Raw genomic sequence first — 15,114 nt, 5'->3', positions numbered from 1 at the left:
AGGCCACAATGGAACTAAGATCTTCCTAATTCCAGGATCAAAAACTATTTACTGGGCCATCTAGCTGACTTAGAAGGATTTTCATGGTTATACACCAAATCCATAACAGGTCAACGACTTTATAAGAACTGCCAGCTGTAGGCAAAGAAGCAAGGGGGGTGGGGGGGGGAAGAATGATCAAATACTCACATAATACATAAAAATTTTAATCTTCCTTATAGAATGAGGCCTTGAAATCAGTTTTGCCTTTCCAGGAAAGGGTCATGGGTTCTATAGACCCCAGTGCTCCCTTGTCACAAAACTGAAAAGACTGGTTTCTTCAGCACTTGAAACTTCTGTCAACCAAGGAATAATGGGGATCAAAATCTGACTACATTTGTTCCTCATTCCCTTACTAATTCTAAAACAGAAGTGACATAAAAAGCCTTCCATCAAAAACATACCATCTTTGCATGTTTCAATATTTTGCTGCTAATTCTCCAATATCAGAGTATTAAAAAAGCCTAATCTTGGCAACTATGGAAACACCTTATGAAACAAACCAGCTACAAGAATAAGGTGTGGTGACCTTTCAACTGCCAAAAAAATTCTGGAGCCTAGAATTGAAGTAATGTAGTTCTTCCTGCTCTGTACACTATACTACACACCCAAGCCTACAGCCAGGAGCAATGAGAATCAAGTGCCATTTTAACCTCTTCAGGATTAATGATTTAACTAGTATGTAAACTCTCACCCCTCATTCTTCCTCAAGCATAATAGAATACAAAAATTCCTTTGAATTTAAACTTCCTTTAAAAAGCAGGAGCTTGCCCCTCCAAAAAAAAATATACAGTACAAGAAAACAGTCCTCTCACAAGACAAAACATTGGTAAACAAAACAAAAATGTAATACTAGCTGAGCTGTAACATTCTTTCCAGTTCAAAAAGGAGTATGAAATTTCAAATAGCCAGCTGTGGCTAAGATAATTCTGGAAGCCAAGGTACAGCTGACCAGTGTGCACCTCAAAGGAGAAAAGTATAACAGGAAACCCATGATCATTGGTTTGGGCCAGTTGTTTTCCTTCTCTGGGCCTTAAATTTTTTCATCTGTTAAAAACTACTGAAGAATACAGAGGGATGAGTTGGGACTAGATGTCTAGTAAATATTTTTCAGTTCAAAAATTCTATGAACTAGGAATCCTCTATCCAAAGCTTGTAATGAACTGATTAATAAACCTATTTAGCAGACTGAAGTGAATATGCACATATTTAAGGAAAGGCAGACTAGAATTTTTCAAGCCACTTCTAGTCAATTCCAGGTTTCAACATCTCCCTTCCCTCCCCAAAACAGGTTACTGCTTGTAAATTAAGCAATTAGCAAGTATCTGGAAAAGGGGGAGAGCTGTATTAAACACGTGGCATACATGTGCGATCATGCCAGCAACAGCAAGCTTTAAAATAAGTTTCAGTCTTTGAACTACAGCAATAAGGGGGAGACTGGGGATGGGGGAGGGAGAAGGGTTGGAATTTCCTCACAGCATTCTTGGCTAAGTGCCTTAAACCATAATTGCTGTTCCCATGGCAAAGATCCTGGCTCAATCACAAAAACATTTCTATGCAACTAGGCTACATCACACTCAGATGAAGTGCCTTGGTTGTTTTGGTGTTTTTAAAGGGCCATTTTCCGAAGTTCTAACCAAATTTAGTATATGGTGCAGTAATACCACACTTTAATAGCATGTGATGACTATCATGTAAAAGAGCCCCTTAATTTGACAACTTTCATCCCAGTGTAACAAAATTCAAATATATAATTTGTGGCTAGATGCCTTAGGCAAAATTAAGCTTCTTTCCATCTTTCAACTATTACAAAACAAAAAAATTATTACATTAATACATTGAAATGTTAGTAACAAGACTTACTACCAAGAACTACCATTTTCAGGTACATATTTAAATAAAGGGGAGAACAAGAGCTTACATGCAATGTAATTGCATTTCTATACCAGGCTATATAGGATTGGTGTTTCTCCACCAAGTCACACTGGTACAACTCTGACTGGTTTGATGAGAAGTCTTTGCTCCAAAACCTGGTCTCCCTAGCTTGCCTAGGCCAGAAGTGCAGCCTGCACTCACTGCTTTGTTGTTCCAGTCCTCCAACCCACTTAGGCAGCCTGGCAGTATCCTGCTGGAGGGGAAGGGGGGAGGAGAGTTTACCCATTGGTGCCAGACAATCCCAATTAGCTTAGGCCACTGACTCCCACAACTCCTGAGCTCAAGCTATCCACCACCCTCAGCCTCTCTGGGAGCAGAGAATATAAACAAGGTATACTTGTTTATATCAAGTATACCTGAAAAAATCATCCTAAAACATCTGCCCTCTAAGCGTATTTTTAAAACACTCTCCCCCATTATTCAAGAAACTTCAATTCCTTCCAAAGGACCAAAGGACAAAAGGACAAGGACGGACAATTCATCAATTAAAAGTAGCAAAAGTGAAGTGATTGAGAACCTCCCCTACTAGACTAGAACCTCCAGGAGAGCACAATGCCTATTCAGTTATCTTTGTAGCTTGCAGTGTCCTCTGTAGAAAAGCTTTGTCTCTCCCGATCAGCTAACTGATTGTAATGCACATAGGTAGTGCTAAATGTATGACTCAGAATGAGAAGGAAACTCAAAAAATATCTGCAGAAATCTTCTTGGACACGCTAGCAGCAATTTAACCTCCAATCTGAAAATATATTCACAGCCTATTATCTTGTTTCCTGCAACTGTAACTCAATACTCTTAACTCATGGGGGGGGGGGTGTCAAGCAAAAGTACAGTAATAATTTTTACACATGACAGTTCTTCAAATAACGTTTTCTCTTCCCCAAGTATTTCCAATCCCTTCATCTTAGTCTTATCCCTTAGGTCCCCTCCAAATTGGATATTATTTGTAGTTGAGCAGTATTATAATCTGCTTCTATGCATCAATTAAGGCAGCGTAAAGCTCAAATAAGCTTTTTTTTTTTACCTAACACGTCACACGGTTGACTTATAATCATCGTGCTAATTCTACCACCTCTTTTATTTTTTTAAACAAAAGCTTGGTCATACTTCCCCTAGACCCCTTCCTCCAACATCTTGATTTGATGTAACTGATTCTTAAAACCAAATGAAGGACTTTACATCGGTTCTAATGACATTTCATCACATGAAATTCAGCTTAATGATCGTCTGTTGAACTCTTTCTGGATGCAAAGTTATCATCCATTATTCAGATTCACATCATCTGCAAATTGATAAGCATGCTTTTGCTGAAGTCCCAGATTATGCTGAACAGAACCAGACCAAAGGTGGCCCATGTGGCCTTCTCCTAGAGAAGTCCTTCCAGATTGAAACTGATCCATTCTGGAACTGTTCAATCAGGTTACAACCCATATTTTGCATGCAAGAATAACATGGAACTATCAAATGGGCTGCCAAAAAAATCCAGGCATATTACAGCTAAGACTTTCTCCTAGTAACACTATCAAAAAGGTAAAAACTAAGTTGGTCTGGCAATTTCTTGTCATGCTGGCCTGTAAGTATTCACAGGTTCCTTTTCTAAGGGTTAAAAAAATCATACATTAACCTTTTGCCAGAAATAAGTCAAGCAATGTTTATATCTGCCCTTCTTTAAATCCTGTGGGACCTCCTCTAGTCTTCTCAATTTTTCAAATATTTTCAAAAAGCAGTTGAACATTCAATGTAACCTTAGTAGCTATGAACAGTTTCACCAAGATCTAGTGACTCATTTAGAATTAGGTGCTCTTACATTTAAAGAGGAAACCACCTTAGTTTGGCAGTTTTGTATTTAAAATATTTAAGTCTTCATGTTTAATTCCCAAAATTGCAGAAAAATACCTCCTATAAGTGGAGGCCAAGTAATGAGCTACAGATTATAATGCTGTAATAGCAACATTCCAACACCACTTCAAAATCCAGGTATTTAGGTCAAGTGAGGAATTTCCCAAATGTACTACTCTAGCAACACAATGAACACAGAAAAGTTACCCATCTACACAGACATACAAGCACCCATCTCACCTCCTTCAATGCACTTAGGACTAGAATCCAAGCGTCCTGGTGTCCAGTCATTTTCCCTCTTTTCACTATACCAGATGTCTACCAATTTAAGCCTTAGGCTTTCCAAGACCACCCACATATAGATAGACCTTCTGTGGTTAATTTCTGATCCCCTTCCAAATAATGTTCTAGGTTTGTCCATCTAAATACAATCTCTAAATTTGCTCCACTTCATATATCTCAAGTCCAACCTAAAGAATTTTAACATGGCTTTTAATAACACGTTTTTTGGTGATCCAGAGCATTTATTACTGTGGTACTACGGCCAGTATTTATATCCTGGTCAAATTCCAGGAAAGCATTGCCTAAAGTTTAACATCTTTTTTGCTACAATGTAGCCCACTTAAATTTCCCTATTCACAAAAACAAAGCTTTTCACAGTGGCAAACCAGTAAGACAACACCGCTTTCCCTTGTATTACATTTAACAAATGAGCTCGATTTATATATGATTTACCAACTGTTAATTCTTCTAGTTAGTAGAATTGAGACTTGGCCCTTTACAAAAAGACTGGAGGCCAGGTCACTATAACTATCTAGAGTTTAATTTAGGACAAAGCAGTAGCTGAATCCAAGTCCAAATAGCAGCCTAAAGACTACTAAGACTACTCCAGGACTCCGCTGAAAGTGTTTCAATGAATATGATTTACTTCTCAAACATTCAAAAGGAAGTCTGCATTTGCAAATAAACAGTAAAATGAATGTGCCACATGTAAACACTAGTAGTCTAGTAGTCTACCCCCCCAAAAAACTCCAAAAACCCGAATCTCAATGTTGAACACCTGTAGAATGCTTTATCCAACCTCAGTAGAACTTCCCAGACAACTTTTCAACTAAAGGTCTAGAACAAGCTGCTTCAGCAATATCAGTGAAAGTGGATAAATCACAAATGGAACAGCTGAGTAACTGCCAAATCATTTCCCCTAGGAAATATTCTAACAAATGCCCTCTCAAAAGGAAATGAAAAATTTGCCAACTATTCCCTTCTCTCTGAGACTCACCTGAAGAGCTGAAATCAGTAAACATTTAGGTCCTACTAGGTGCCAAGCACTGTGATGGAGCACCAGGGAAATGAAACCAAAAATATTCTCTGGAAATATAATTTATAGTCTACCAAGATTATGAAGCCATTTGAGTTTCTAAGATCATTTCTACATATTTTTGACTGGACAAAATTTAGGGCATTACGTTTTACTTTTTGGTGGACTTTTAAATAACACCGGCATATTACAGCCTTTTCCCTGAAGTTATAGGGTAAGAAGCAGAAATCCTAGAAATGAAGCAAGAGGAAACAGAAAACAGCATCCCAATTCTGTTTGGAAGTGGGCTCTAATTACATTCCATGCGTTGGACAAAAGTGAGGATAGTGGATTCTCCTTTATTCCAGCCAAATCATTAGAATATCCACAATTAAGGAGGTCTCTTGTCTTTTGGTTCTTTCACTCAATCACAAGGTAAAGATGAAAAGGAGCAGTACTTTTACCAGCTCTAACAGGCCTTTCTTTCACTTACCAAGTGTCCAAACTGTGAAAGAAAGCCCGTTCCCTAATTCCTAATTCACTATTCCTCAAGAAGATGGAACTACTGGGTAAGAAACTAATAAAATATTCTCATGCTGCTGAAGTGAAAAACTGTTATTCAGCTAATCCAGAATCAGCACCACTTTTACAGTTTACACATCTGTTGAGGACCTTATTAAAATGCTCAACAATGTCAGGTTCATAAAAATATGCCCAAGTTTCTCCCCCATTCTTATGCCTTTTCTTTCAGAGATCCCGATTCCTCACTTCTTCCCCACACACAAAACAAATGTTTAAAAACCTGAGATTCAGCGTAATCTAGTAGACAAAGCTACTCTACTAACCCAACAGGGAGAAAACTTGAGGACCAGAAGTTGTGATACTAGGGAAATCTCAACTAAAACCCTGGACCCCATGTTACTAAACCAGTGCTCTTTTCACTATTTCACGCTGCCTCTTAAGACTAACAGCAGCATTTTTCAGATAAAATCAAATAAGAATGAAATGTAATAGGTAGAGTTATTTATTTTTAAAGAGACTGCAAGTAAAACATTCATCCTTTATAGTTTAAAAAAAAGTATATAGTGCTTGCAGATAAAGGTTATTTCCTATCAGCACTCTGAATTTTAGGAAATGTTCTCCAGAGACTGGAGAAGGCTAAAGGTTGCATTTGCAGTTAAAAGGAAAAGGTTAAGAATTAACAGGTATCTCAGGAGTAAAGATACGACATACAGTCAGGGATTAAATTAAACGACGTCTAGCTCAACCAAACAGATTAACATTCCAATATTTGATGCTGAATTCAGTGCTCAGGTGACTGAATCATTTTTTGAAATTAAAAGATTCTGGCTTGAAAATTCCTTATTTCCCAGATTCAAATTGCTGAAAAGCAGGAACATTGCTTTAGGACTGGAAAATAAAAGACCTACCTAAACAATGGAGAAGCAGATAAGAGTTCTCAATCTTTTCAACTGAAGGCTAATACTAAACTAGATCAGATGCTCAGCAAGTGTAACAGAGAGAAAAGTGAGAAAAGTGCCTACCTTTGTACCAACTGTTATATCTGGGACAATGCTGTAGGAAAAAAAGAAAGAAAAGGATAAAAAGGTTAGATAGGTTTGCCACAATCATCAGCATAGTCACAGCAGTAAGGAAAAAAAGCTAGTCAAAGTGAACAGCTGTCTCCACAAGGAGCAAAGAAGAACTTACACAAGAGCATAAAATGTATCACAGATGTTAGGTGGTGGGAAGGGGAGACCCGAAAATCAAAAACTAAAGGAAATCTTCAAATACCCCACCTAATGCAAAATTTGCACCTTTCTTTTTTCGTAAGGGACAAAGTGAGAAAAGTACCCAAGTACAGGAGAGAAACATAACCAGAATTTGGTTGAAAGGAGGGGCAAGTAAAATTCATAGTTACGATAGTTCTACCAACTACCATTTTGATCTAAAAGTAGTAAGTGTTCAGACTTTTATCCAAATTAAAATTGACTCAGCAATTCAACCAGGATGCTATCTAATGTCATATCCCAAGACTTTTTCATGCCCTTCTCCACAAATTACTGAAGTCTGTATCACAGATAATCCTATTATAACATCTAAAATGACATATAACACAAAACAAGATTTTAGTCAAAACTTGTCTTTTTTTGTAAAAGAGGAAACTGAGGCACAAAGTTTATGTAACTTGCCCAAGTCACAAAGTGGGGCTAGGGATTTCAACCAGGTAACTCTCAGCACTACCCTAATTCCCATACTGAGGCTCCAGGGATCAGCAACTTTACTACTTCCCTTCAGCAGCAGAAACTGGAGAACGAGAGAAGGGGGATATCTGGCCCAGTCACACACATTCAATTCCATTGTACAGAAAAGGAAACTGAGGCCTGAAAAGTAACTACTTCTCTTGGTAGGTAATGTTGGTTTTGATTAACTCAATCAACATGAATTTATTATTCCTGTTGGGAAGTGACTGGCACATATATTTTTTGAAAGAATAAACATTAAAGTGACTAACCCCCGGATACCTCCAACCAGTTGGTGACAAAGCTGAAACTAGAAACTTATCTCTAAAACAGACAACAGATTTTCTGCATATATATATAATGGCCATATCTCAGGACAGTGTGACCTTGTTGAACATCCTACCCCAGCAACTATCTCCTTAAATTATTTTATAAATATTTTCTCAACTTAAAAAGTTCATTAAAAATTATTTCTTCAAATTAAACCTTATTGGGTCCATTCACTTGAGAAAACTGAACAGGTTTTGTCATGGATATACAAGAAACTCATTTGTAGCACTGTTTTTCGAGCCCTTTCCTTTCTAATAAAAAGGTAAAGATGGTTCTGCCATAGATGGCTTGTTTGTTTTCAAAAGAACTATTAATGAGGAGATAGCCCTGGAAAAACCAAAGAAATTTCCTGAGCACTGGAAGTTATCAGAGCCTTTTCATTCAGCTTCCTGTTCCACAGGAGGGCCTGAGACACAGGAAATGTTTTATATAAAGTAGCCTTTATAGAAAATATTCCAATTGTTTCAACAGGAAGAGATTTCAAACTCATCCCCCACCCCAACTGCTGTGATTGGACTCATCAGTTAACAAACCACAGAATATAGTACATTATGTTAAAAGATAAACTCTAAAGTTGATGCTTCATGTAATCTCAAAATTACATGGACTTAATGTAAGTTCCACTCATTTTCCTGTAACATTTAGGCATTTAAAAAAAAACGTGAGGACCTTCCAAAAATGTCAAGTTTTTTCCATTTTCAAAGCCATTTTTTAAAAGTCCACCTAATTCCAGACTCCAGTCAAAACAATATAGTGAAATTTCTTACTCTAAAGACTTATTGGACTTTTCCTCCATAAATATTCTCAAAGGAGAGCTCACTATATCAAATTTCTCAAAACAGAGCACTTTCTGCAATACACACAAAAAGCAACACTAACTTTAACATGAGTTTAAAAACTGTAGGAAAGAGGCAGCGAGATGGCGCAGTGGATAGAGCACTGGCCCTGAATTCAAATCCCACCTCAGACCAAACACTTGCCGTGTACTAGCTGTGTGACCCTGGGCAAGTCACTTAACCCCAAATGCCTCAAAAGTAAAAACAAAAAAAAAAAAAACTGTAGGAGAAAGTCTTAGATAAAAGGTTAAAAATAAAAAAGAATATCCAAAGCTGGATATCCAATATTGTCCATAAGAGTGAGCTTTGTGACTTTCTCCAAGGCTTCATATTCCAAGTTAGTTCAAATTAACATACAAAAATGCAAGACCAAAAAGCTAATTACAATGGTCTTTTTCTGCCAAATGATATTTAAAAGATTTAAGTCAAATCTCTCACAGTTAACTTACTTGCCAGACTATTAGTCTGGCTAAAGTGTAGCAAAAACTTTACGCAACTCAAAACTGGCTGAGCTCCAGACCCACACAAGCTATCCTGTACAATAGCAGAAGGGCCAAAATACTTTCAGATTGCAAAGATAAAGAGATAAGCTTTTTCAAAACTATTACCCACCGAAAATTTTCTTTCCTCTGGTTAATGTATCTTTCTCCTTTTTTCTTCTTTACTGACAATGCATTCAAAAGTTTAAAACTTAGTTTACTTTTTAACTTTTAAAAAGAATGCAACATTTCTTGTTTAGTTTTTCCACTACATAACTCTTGTAAATAAAATTTTAACCTTGGGATAACACTGAACTCGATTCACTTAGAAGTGAATTTTAAATACCACTGTCTGCCTCAAGACACCGGGGCTTGCTTTATTATCATTTGTTTATGTTAGGCTTATTCAAGTCTCTGGAAATACTACATAGTCTACATAAACATCGGGATTCTTTACCTAGTGCAGTTCCAGCTCAGGAGTAAAAACAGCCTCTTAAAGACCTTGCAAAATTCTGAATTCATAAAGTGATGCTACTTCTACTCCTGCTGCTTCTTTCCCATCCCCCCCCCAAAGTCTGTAAAAAGACCCATGGGCATTTAAAAAAAAAAAAGCCACCTCCACGGCGTGGACTGTGTGCGTCCCTGCCTGTGTGTAAACAGCCCTAAACTTAAGGCGGCAATCTAGTCCAAGTTTTCCCACTAGGTAGCCACTACCTGAGTGACCTTAAAGAAGTCGCTTAACCTCTCAGGGCTTCAGATTTCCTTCTCTATGAAAAGTATGGGGCTAGTTCATGAAATTCAATTCAATGCCTAGGAAAGGGCTTTTTCAGCTGTACCAATTTACTTGCCTAATCTTTGGGCAAGTTGCAGAATAAGAAAGTAGGTTTACTACTAAGAAACTTCAGACGTTCTAGTCCAAACTCTTCAGCTTACAGCTGAGGAAACTGAACACTTAAGAGAGTAGATTACTTGCCGAAAGGGGCAGAATTGTGTTGTCAAATCTCTAATTCTATAAAAAGTAGAAATTACTGTTCTTCATACCCCAAAAATCAAATGAAAATGTGAATAAGTTATATTTGATCATAAAAAGTGCCCTACACAAGATAATTGCACGACTGAGAAGGCATTCCAACTAAAGCCATCCAATCTATTCAGATGGTTGAATTTTAATAAGTTTGAAAACATGATTGTCCGGGTCAAAGGTAACGAAATGGATATCAAAGGCTTCCATCTTGGAAAAATTAAAAACCTCTCCCAACCCTGCAGTCCGGCAGGCTCCGTAAGGGGCGTTCCTGGGGAGGCAGGGAGGGGTACAGAGGCAAAGACTACGGTGCCTCCTGCGCTGCTCTCTGGCAGAAAACTTAGAGCAACTCACACCTCAGTGCCTCAGTTTCCTCCCGGGGAAAACAACGAAGCTAAGAATAGGGAGGGGGATGGGGAAAAAGAGCAGCCCCACCCCGGGGCTCCCGCGACGGACAGGCCTCGAGGCCCGGCTTAAGCTGCGACCCAGCAGGGCCGCCCCGCCCCGCCCCGCCTCGGTCCCGTCTCCTTCCGGACAGGGCGGGTCACCCCCCAGCCCCACCCGCCCGGGCCCCGGGGAGCCTAAGCCTCCACCCCGGAAAGGCGCACGCTGGGCGGGTGGGGGCGGGGAGGGCCAGAGTCCAGGGGCGGGAAGGCGGGAGGGGCCCAGAGCGCGGAGGAGAGCGGGAAAGGCCGTGGCGAGGCACGAGGAGGCAGGCACCGCGTGGGGCCGCGAAAAGGGGCGCCAAGAGCTCGCAACCGGGAGGGAGGAGGGAGGCGCGCGCGAGAGGCTATGAGGAATAAAAAAAAATCGAAAACGAGGCTCAAGGAGTGAGGGGGAAGAGGAGGGAAAGAAGGGCTCCCGCAGCGAAGCCCAGGCTCGCGCCGGCCGCCCCACCACGCACGCGCGCTCGGGCTCCCGAGGGGGGGAGGGGAGCCGTTTGTCCCCCTAACCCCGAAACGCGCGAGGCGGCCCGCGCCCCGCACACACAGATCTCCGCCTCCCCACGGTCACAGCACCCGTCCCAAACTCCGGCGGCACCCGACCCGCCTCGGGAGCGTGACTAGGGCGGCCATGAGGAGCGAGCGCTGGCGGCCCCCGCGGCGCTGCCCGCGGGTCAGGCGGCTGAGGGAAAGGAGCGCCCGGCAAAAGCCAAGTCCGCGGCAGCAGTGGACAGAAGTATTCTGGGGGGTGAAAATAGGGCTTACCCGTCCATGGCACACGAGGAGACCCGAAGGGAGCGGAGTGGAGGCGCCGGAATAGCAGGAACCGACTCAACGGCTCCGTGTTATAGACTCACAAAATGGCGGAGACGCCCCGACCACGTCCCCCGCGCGCCCTGCCCATTGGCTCCGACTGAGGAGAGGGGGCGGGGCGAGGTTTGCAGTCACCCGCCAGGATTGCCAATTCGTTGCTATGTCTCCTGGAGGGTGGGACCAAAAGAAAATAGAGAGAATCATTAGACCGGATGGCTGCCTGTCAATCCCCAAGGTGGAAACAGCCTGTAGGAACGAAAAAAAGGTCGACCCACGTGATCGTCCATGAGCCACTGAACGGCCATCTTGAGTGTGGTTTTGTGGGTTAACGGTAGCCATCTTGAGAGTGGGTACGTGGCGACTGAGAGAGCGGGAAGCGTGGTGCCCGTTAGGGCGGCCATCTTGTCTAGGGGCAGGAAGCTCAAAGTTCCCCATCTTGGGTGCTAAGAAAGCAAGTCCTCGTCTCCAAGCGTGTGGCGGCCATATTATGTGTGGGCAAGGGACTACCCTGTGGCCATTATCATTGTGGGAAAACGGCCCAAAAAGAAGTCTTTAGACTCCACCAACCCCCTCCCTATATTACATCGTGTTGGAGAAACTGCTGATCGGGCCTACAGTCTGGAACCCAGTAGTCTGTGAGACACAAGTGGAAAGTTGGCTTGTGAAAAAGTTTGAAGCCAGCCCAAGACACAGATGGGCAGTGGTGATGCCAGCAGTTACTAAGCCAAAGTCCTGGGGCAGGAGAGCCCAGGGAGGCCCTCAGAAGGAGGAATGTCAGAAGTGGGAGGGCCCCTAGAACAGAGAATGTCAGGGCTGGGAGGGCCCTCAGAACACAGGATGTCAGAGGTGGGAGGGCCCTTAGAACACAGGATGTCAGAGGTGGGAGGGCCCTTAGAACACAGGATGTCAGAGGTGGGAGGGCCCTTAGAACACAGGATGTCAGAGGTGGGAGGGCCCCTAGAACAGAGAATGTCAGGGCTGGGAGGGCCCTCAGAACACAGGATGTCAGGGCTGGGAGGGCCCTTACAACACAGGATGTCAGGGCTGGGAAGGCCGTTAGAACATGGGATGTCAGAGGTGGGAGGGCCCTTAGAACACAGGATGTCAGAGGTGGGAGGGCCCTTACAACACAGGATGTCAGAGGTGGGAGGGCCCCTAGAACAGAGAACGTCAGGGCTGGGAGGGCCCTCAGAACACAGGATGTCAGAGGTGGGAGGGCCCTTACAACACAGGATGTCAGGGCTGGGAAGGCCGTTAGAACATGGGATGTCAGAGGTGGGAGGGCCCTCAGAACACAGGATGTCAGGGCTGGGAGGGCTCTCAGAACACAGGATGTCAGAGGTGGGAGGGCCCCTAGAACAGAGGATATCAGGGCTGGGAAGGCCCTCAGAACACAGGATGTCAGGGCTGGGAGGGCCCTTACAACACAGGATGTCAGGGCTGGGAGGGCCCTTAGGACACAGAACATCAGAGATCATAAGATCTTTAGAATAGAGAATGTCAGAGCTGGTAGGGGCCTTAATAATAGCATATTTACCTAGTGATTTAAAATTGTAAAGTGCTTTACATTCACAACTCCATGTGATCCTCAAACTCACCCCCCATTGCCAAGATGTTGCCAAGGCCTACAGATTTCACCTTTGTCCCACCTCTTGATCACTCCCCTGTCTCTCCTCTGATACTGTCGCCCCTCCAGTGAAGGGCTTCACTTCATACCTGGACTATGGCAATAGCCTGCTGGTGGGTCTGCCTGCCTCAAGTCTTTCTCTAATCCATCCCCCGTTGAGCACCTAAAGTGATCTTCCTAACCAAGGTCTCACTAGCACACCCAGCCCCCAACTCAAAAAACTCCAGTGTTTCCTTATCACCTCCAGGATCAAATACAGAGTGCTCTGTATTTGATTAGGAGGCCCTTCGTAATCTAGCCTCCTCCTCCCTTTCCAATCCTCTCACACCTTATTTCCCCCCATATACTCTTCAATCCAGTGACGTTGATGTACTAAGTGTTCCCCAAACAAGACATTCTCTTAACTCTGTGAATTTTCACAGGCTGCTCTCCCATGGCTGGGACAATCTCCCTCTTCATCTCAACCTCCTGATTGGGCTGGCTTCCTTAAAGTTCCAGCTAAAATCCCACCTTCTATAGCAATAGGGTCAAACTCTAATGAGAAATGGGAGCCACTAATTCATTCACAAGGATCCATGAGGGACATAGATTGACAGTTTTTTTAAATGTATTAAGTGTTTTTTATAGTTTTACTTATTTTGTTAAACATTTCCAAATTGCCTCCTAATCTGGTTCAAGCCTCAGTCAGAAATGGTGCCTGAGTGGTTGACAACTCTGTTCTACAGGAAGCCTTTCCAGTTCCTTAATTCTAGCTCCTTTCCTTTTCTGCTTATTTCCAATTTATTTTTCATATATCTCGTTTGTACCTTGTGAGGTGTACATAGCATATGGCTGCCCCTCCATTAGAATGGGAGTATGGAGTGTCTTTTGCCTTTCTTTGTATCCCTAGTGCTTACTACATTGCCCTGGCTCATAGCAGGCGTTTAAGAAAATGTTTATTGACTGACAGGTAAAATACTATTGCTATCTCCATTTTATGGGTAAGGAAACTGAGCCTGAGAGGTTGAGTAATTTGCCCTTGGTTACACGACTAATGTCTAAGGAAGAATTTAAACCCAGGGCTTGACCAGGTCTGGAGTTCTTCCCACCAGGCCAGCCATACTTCCTCTCTAACAGAACATAGAAAGTCAGAGCTGGAATGAATCTTAGAGACCTTCTACTCCAACCTCATTTCCTCATTTCATAGAAGAAGAAATTGAGACCCCAGAGAGGACTCCCCAAATCCTATAAAGAGTCAGTAGTAGCCTAATGCTAACACCTCTTCTGAGGTCTGCCTATCTTAGGCTTTCCTAAGCAGCTCACCAGCTGAGCAGCTAAAACTGAGAACCCTCACCCCAAAGGATTGTGCTTGTGGGGCACGGCACAGAACCCAGACGGCTCCTCCACAGCGTTCTCAAGCAGGGCACTTAACTCCATCATCACATTAGTGGTGCTAGCCTGAGAGAAAGGTTCTTAACTTGGCCTCATCTTTGTAGTTGAGGCAGGAGCCAATACTTGGCCCAACAGACAAAGAGAGCCAGGTTTTTTGTTCTGCCACTAACTTGCTGTGACATTCAGCAAAGTCTGAGTATCATTGTATTCACCTATATAATGAGGGCCCTCAAGAAGATGAGTTTATTCCTTCATTTTAAACATAAAGTGAAATATAACTTCCATTCTGACTCTTACAGATATTGGGCTTGCCCAGACAGGGGATGTGAAGCAGGTTACCTGAGTCTTTTGCTCTTTCCAGTGGAGATAAAAGTGTCGAATTCCCTTTTATAAACTATTTATGCTCAATGATATCTCTGACGCCCCAAGGGTCTTTTAGTCCATATGTTAACTGTGTATTAGGAAAAAAATGGCACACCCTACTTCAAGGATGGTTGAGCTCCAGTTTCTTTCCGCAGCCTATTTGGGTCCTGTCTCTTTAGAGATTTCTTTGTTTCCCCTGAAATTCTACAGCCCACTCCCTTTTTATCTTCTCCATCCAGAATGGTCAAGGTAGTTCTTAATTTACATCCCTGCTCACAGTTCTGTCTTGGTATCAAAATATCTCCCTTTTAATAAATGTTGAAAAATAGTACAAAGGCGTCTCGAGGGGAAGACCAGGGTAGTGTGTAGGTTATCCGTCAAACCCCTTAGCAACAGACTTCTCTTGGGGGAAGGAGGGGAGAAGGGAAGCTCCCAGGGTCAGTATTCATGTTTTTACCCACCAAGGTGTCTTATTTTTCCT

General features: G+C 42.5%; 1 protein-coding gene across 3 annotated transcripts in view; it reads right to left on the bottom strand.

The window, feature by feature from the left end:
• PTBP1 (polypyrimidine tract binding protein 1) overlaps positions 1-11,344 on the bottom strand; it is a 33,531-nt gene extending 22,187 nt beyond the window's left edge. For 2 of the 3 annotated variants that reach the window (XM_021008785.2, XM_021008786.2), the window contains exons 1-2: positions 11,225-11,344; positions 6,652-6,682 (exon numbers count right to left, since the gene is read on the bottom strand). In XM_021008785.2, coding sequence (XP_020864444.1) covers positions 6,652-6,682; positions 11,225-11,232 — 39 coding nt within the window. In that variant the 5' untranslated portion in view covers positions 11,233-11,344. The remainder of the gene's footprint in view (positions 1-6,651; positions 6,683-11,224) is intronic. The other variant, XM_021008787.2, reaches the window with a different exon arrangement.
• Between the last annotated feature and the right edge of the window lie 3,770 nt (positions 11,345-15,114).

The sequence above is a fragment of the Phascolarctos cinereus genome, unplaced genomic scaffold (genome assembly GCF_003287225.1).
Source record: "Phascolarctos cinereus isolate Bilbo 61053 unplaced genomic scaffold, phaCin_HiC Scaffold_4;HRSCAF=312, whole genome shotgun sequence".
In the NCBI taxonomy this organism is placed as follows: Eukaryota; Metazoa; Chordata; class Mammalia; order Diprotodontia; family Phascolarctidae; genus Phascolarctos; species Phascolarctos cinereus.
The sequence above is the reverse complement of the archived record's forward strand: the minus strand, read 5'-3'. Positions and strand labels throughout refer to the sequence as shown.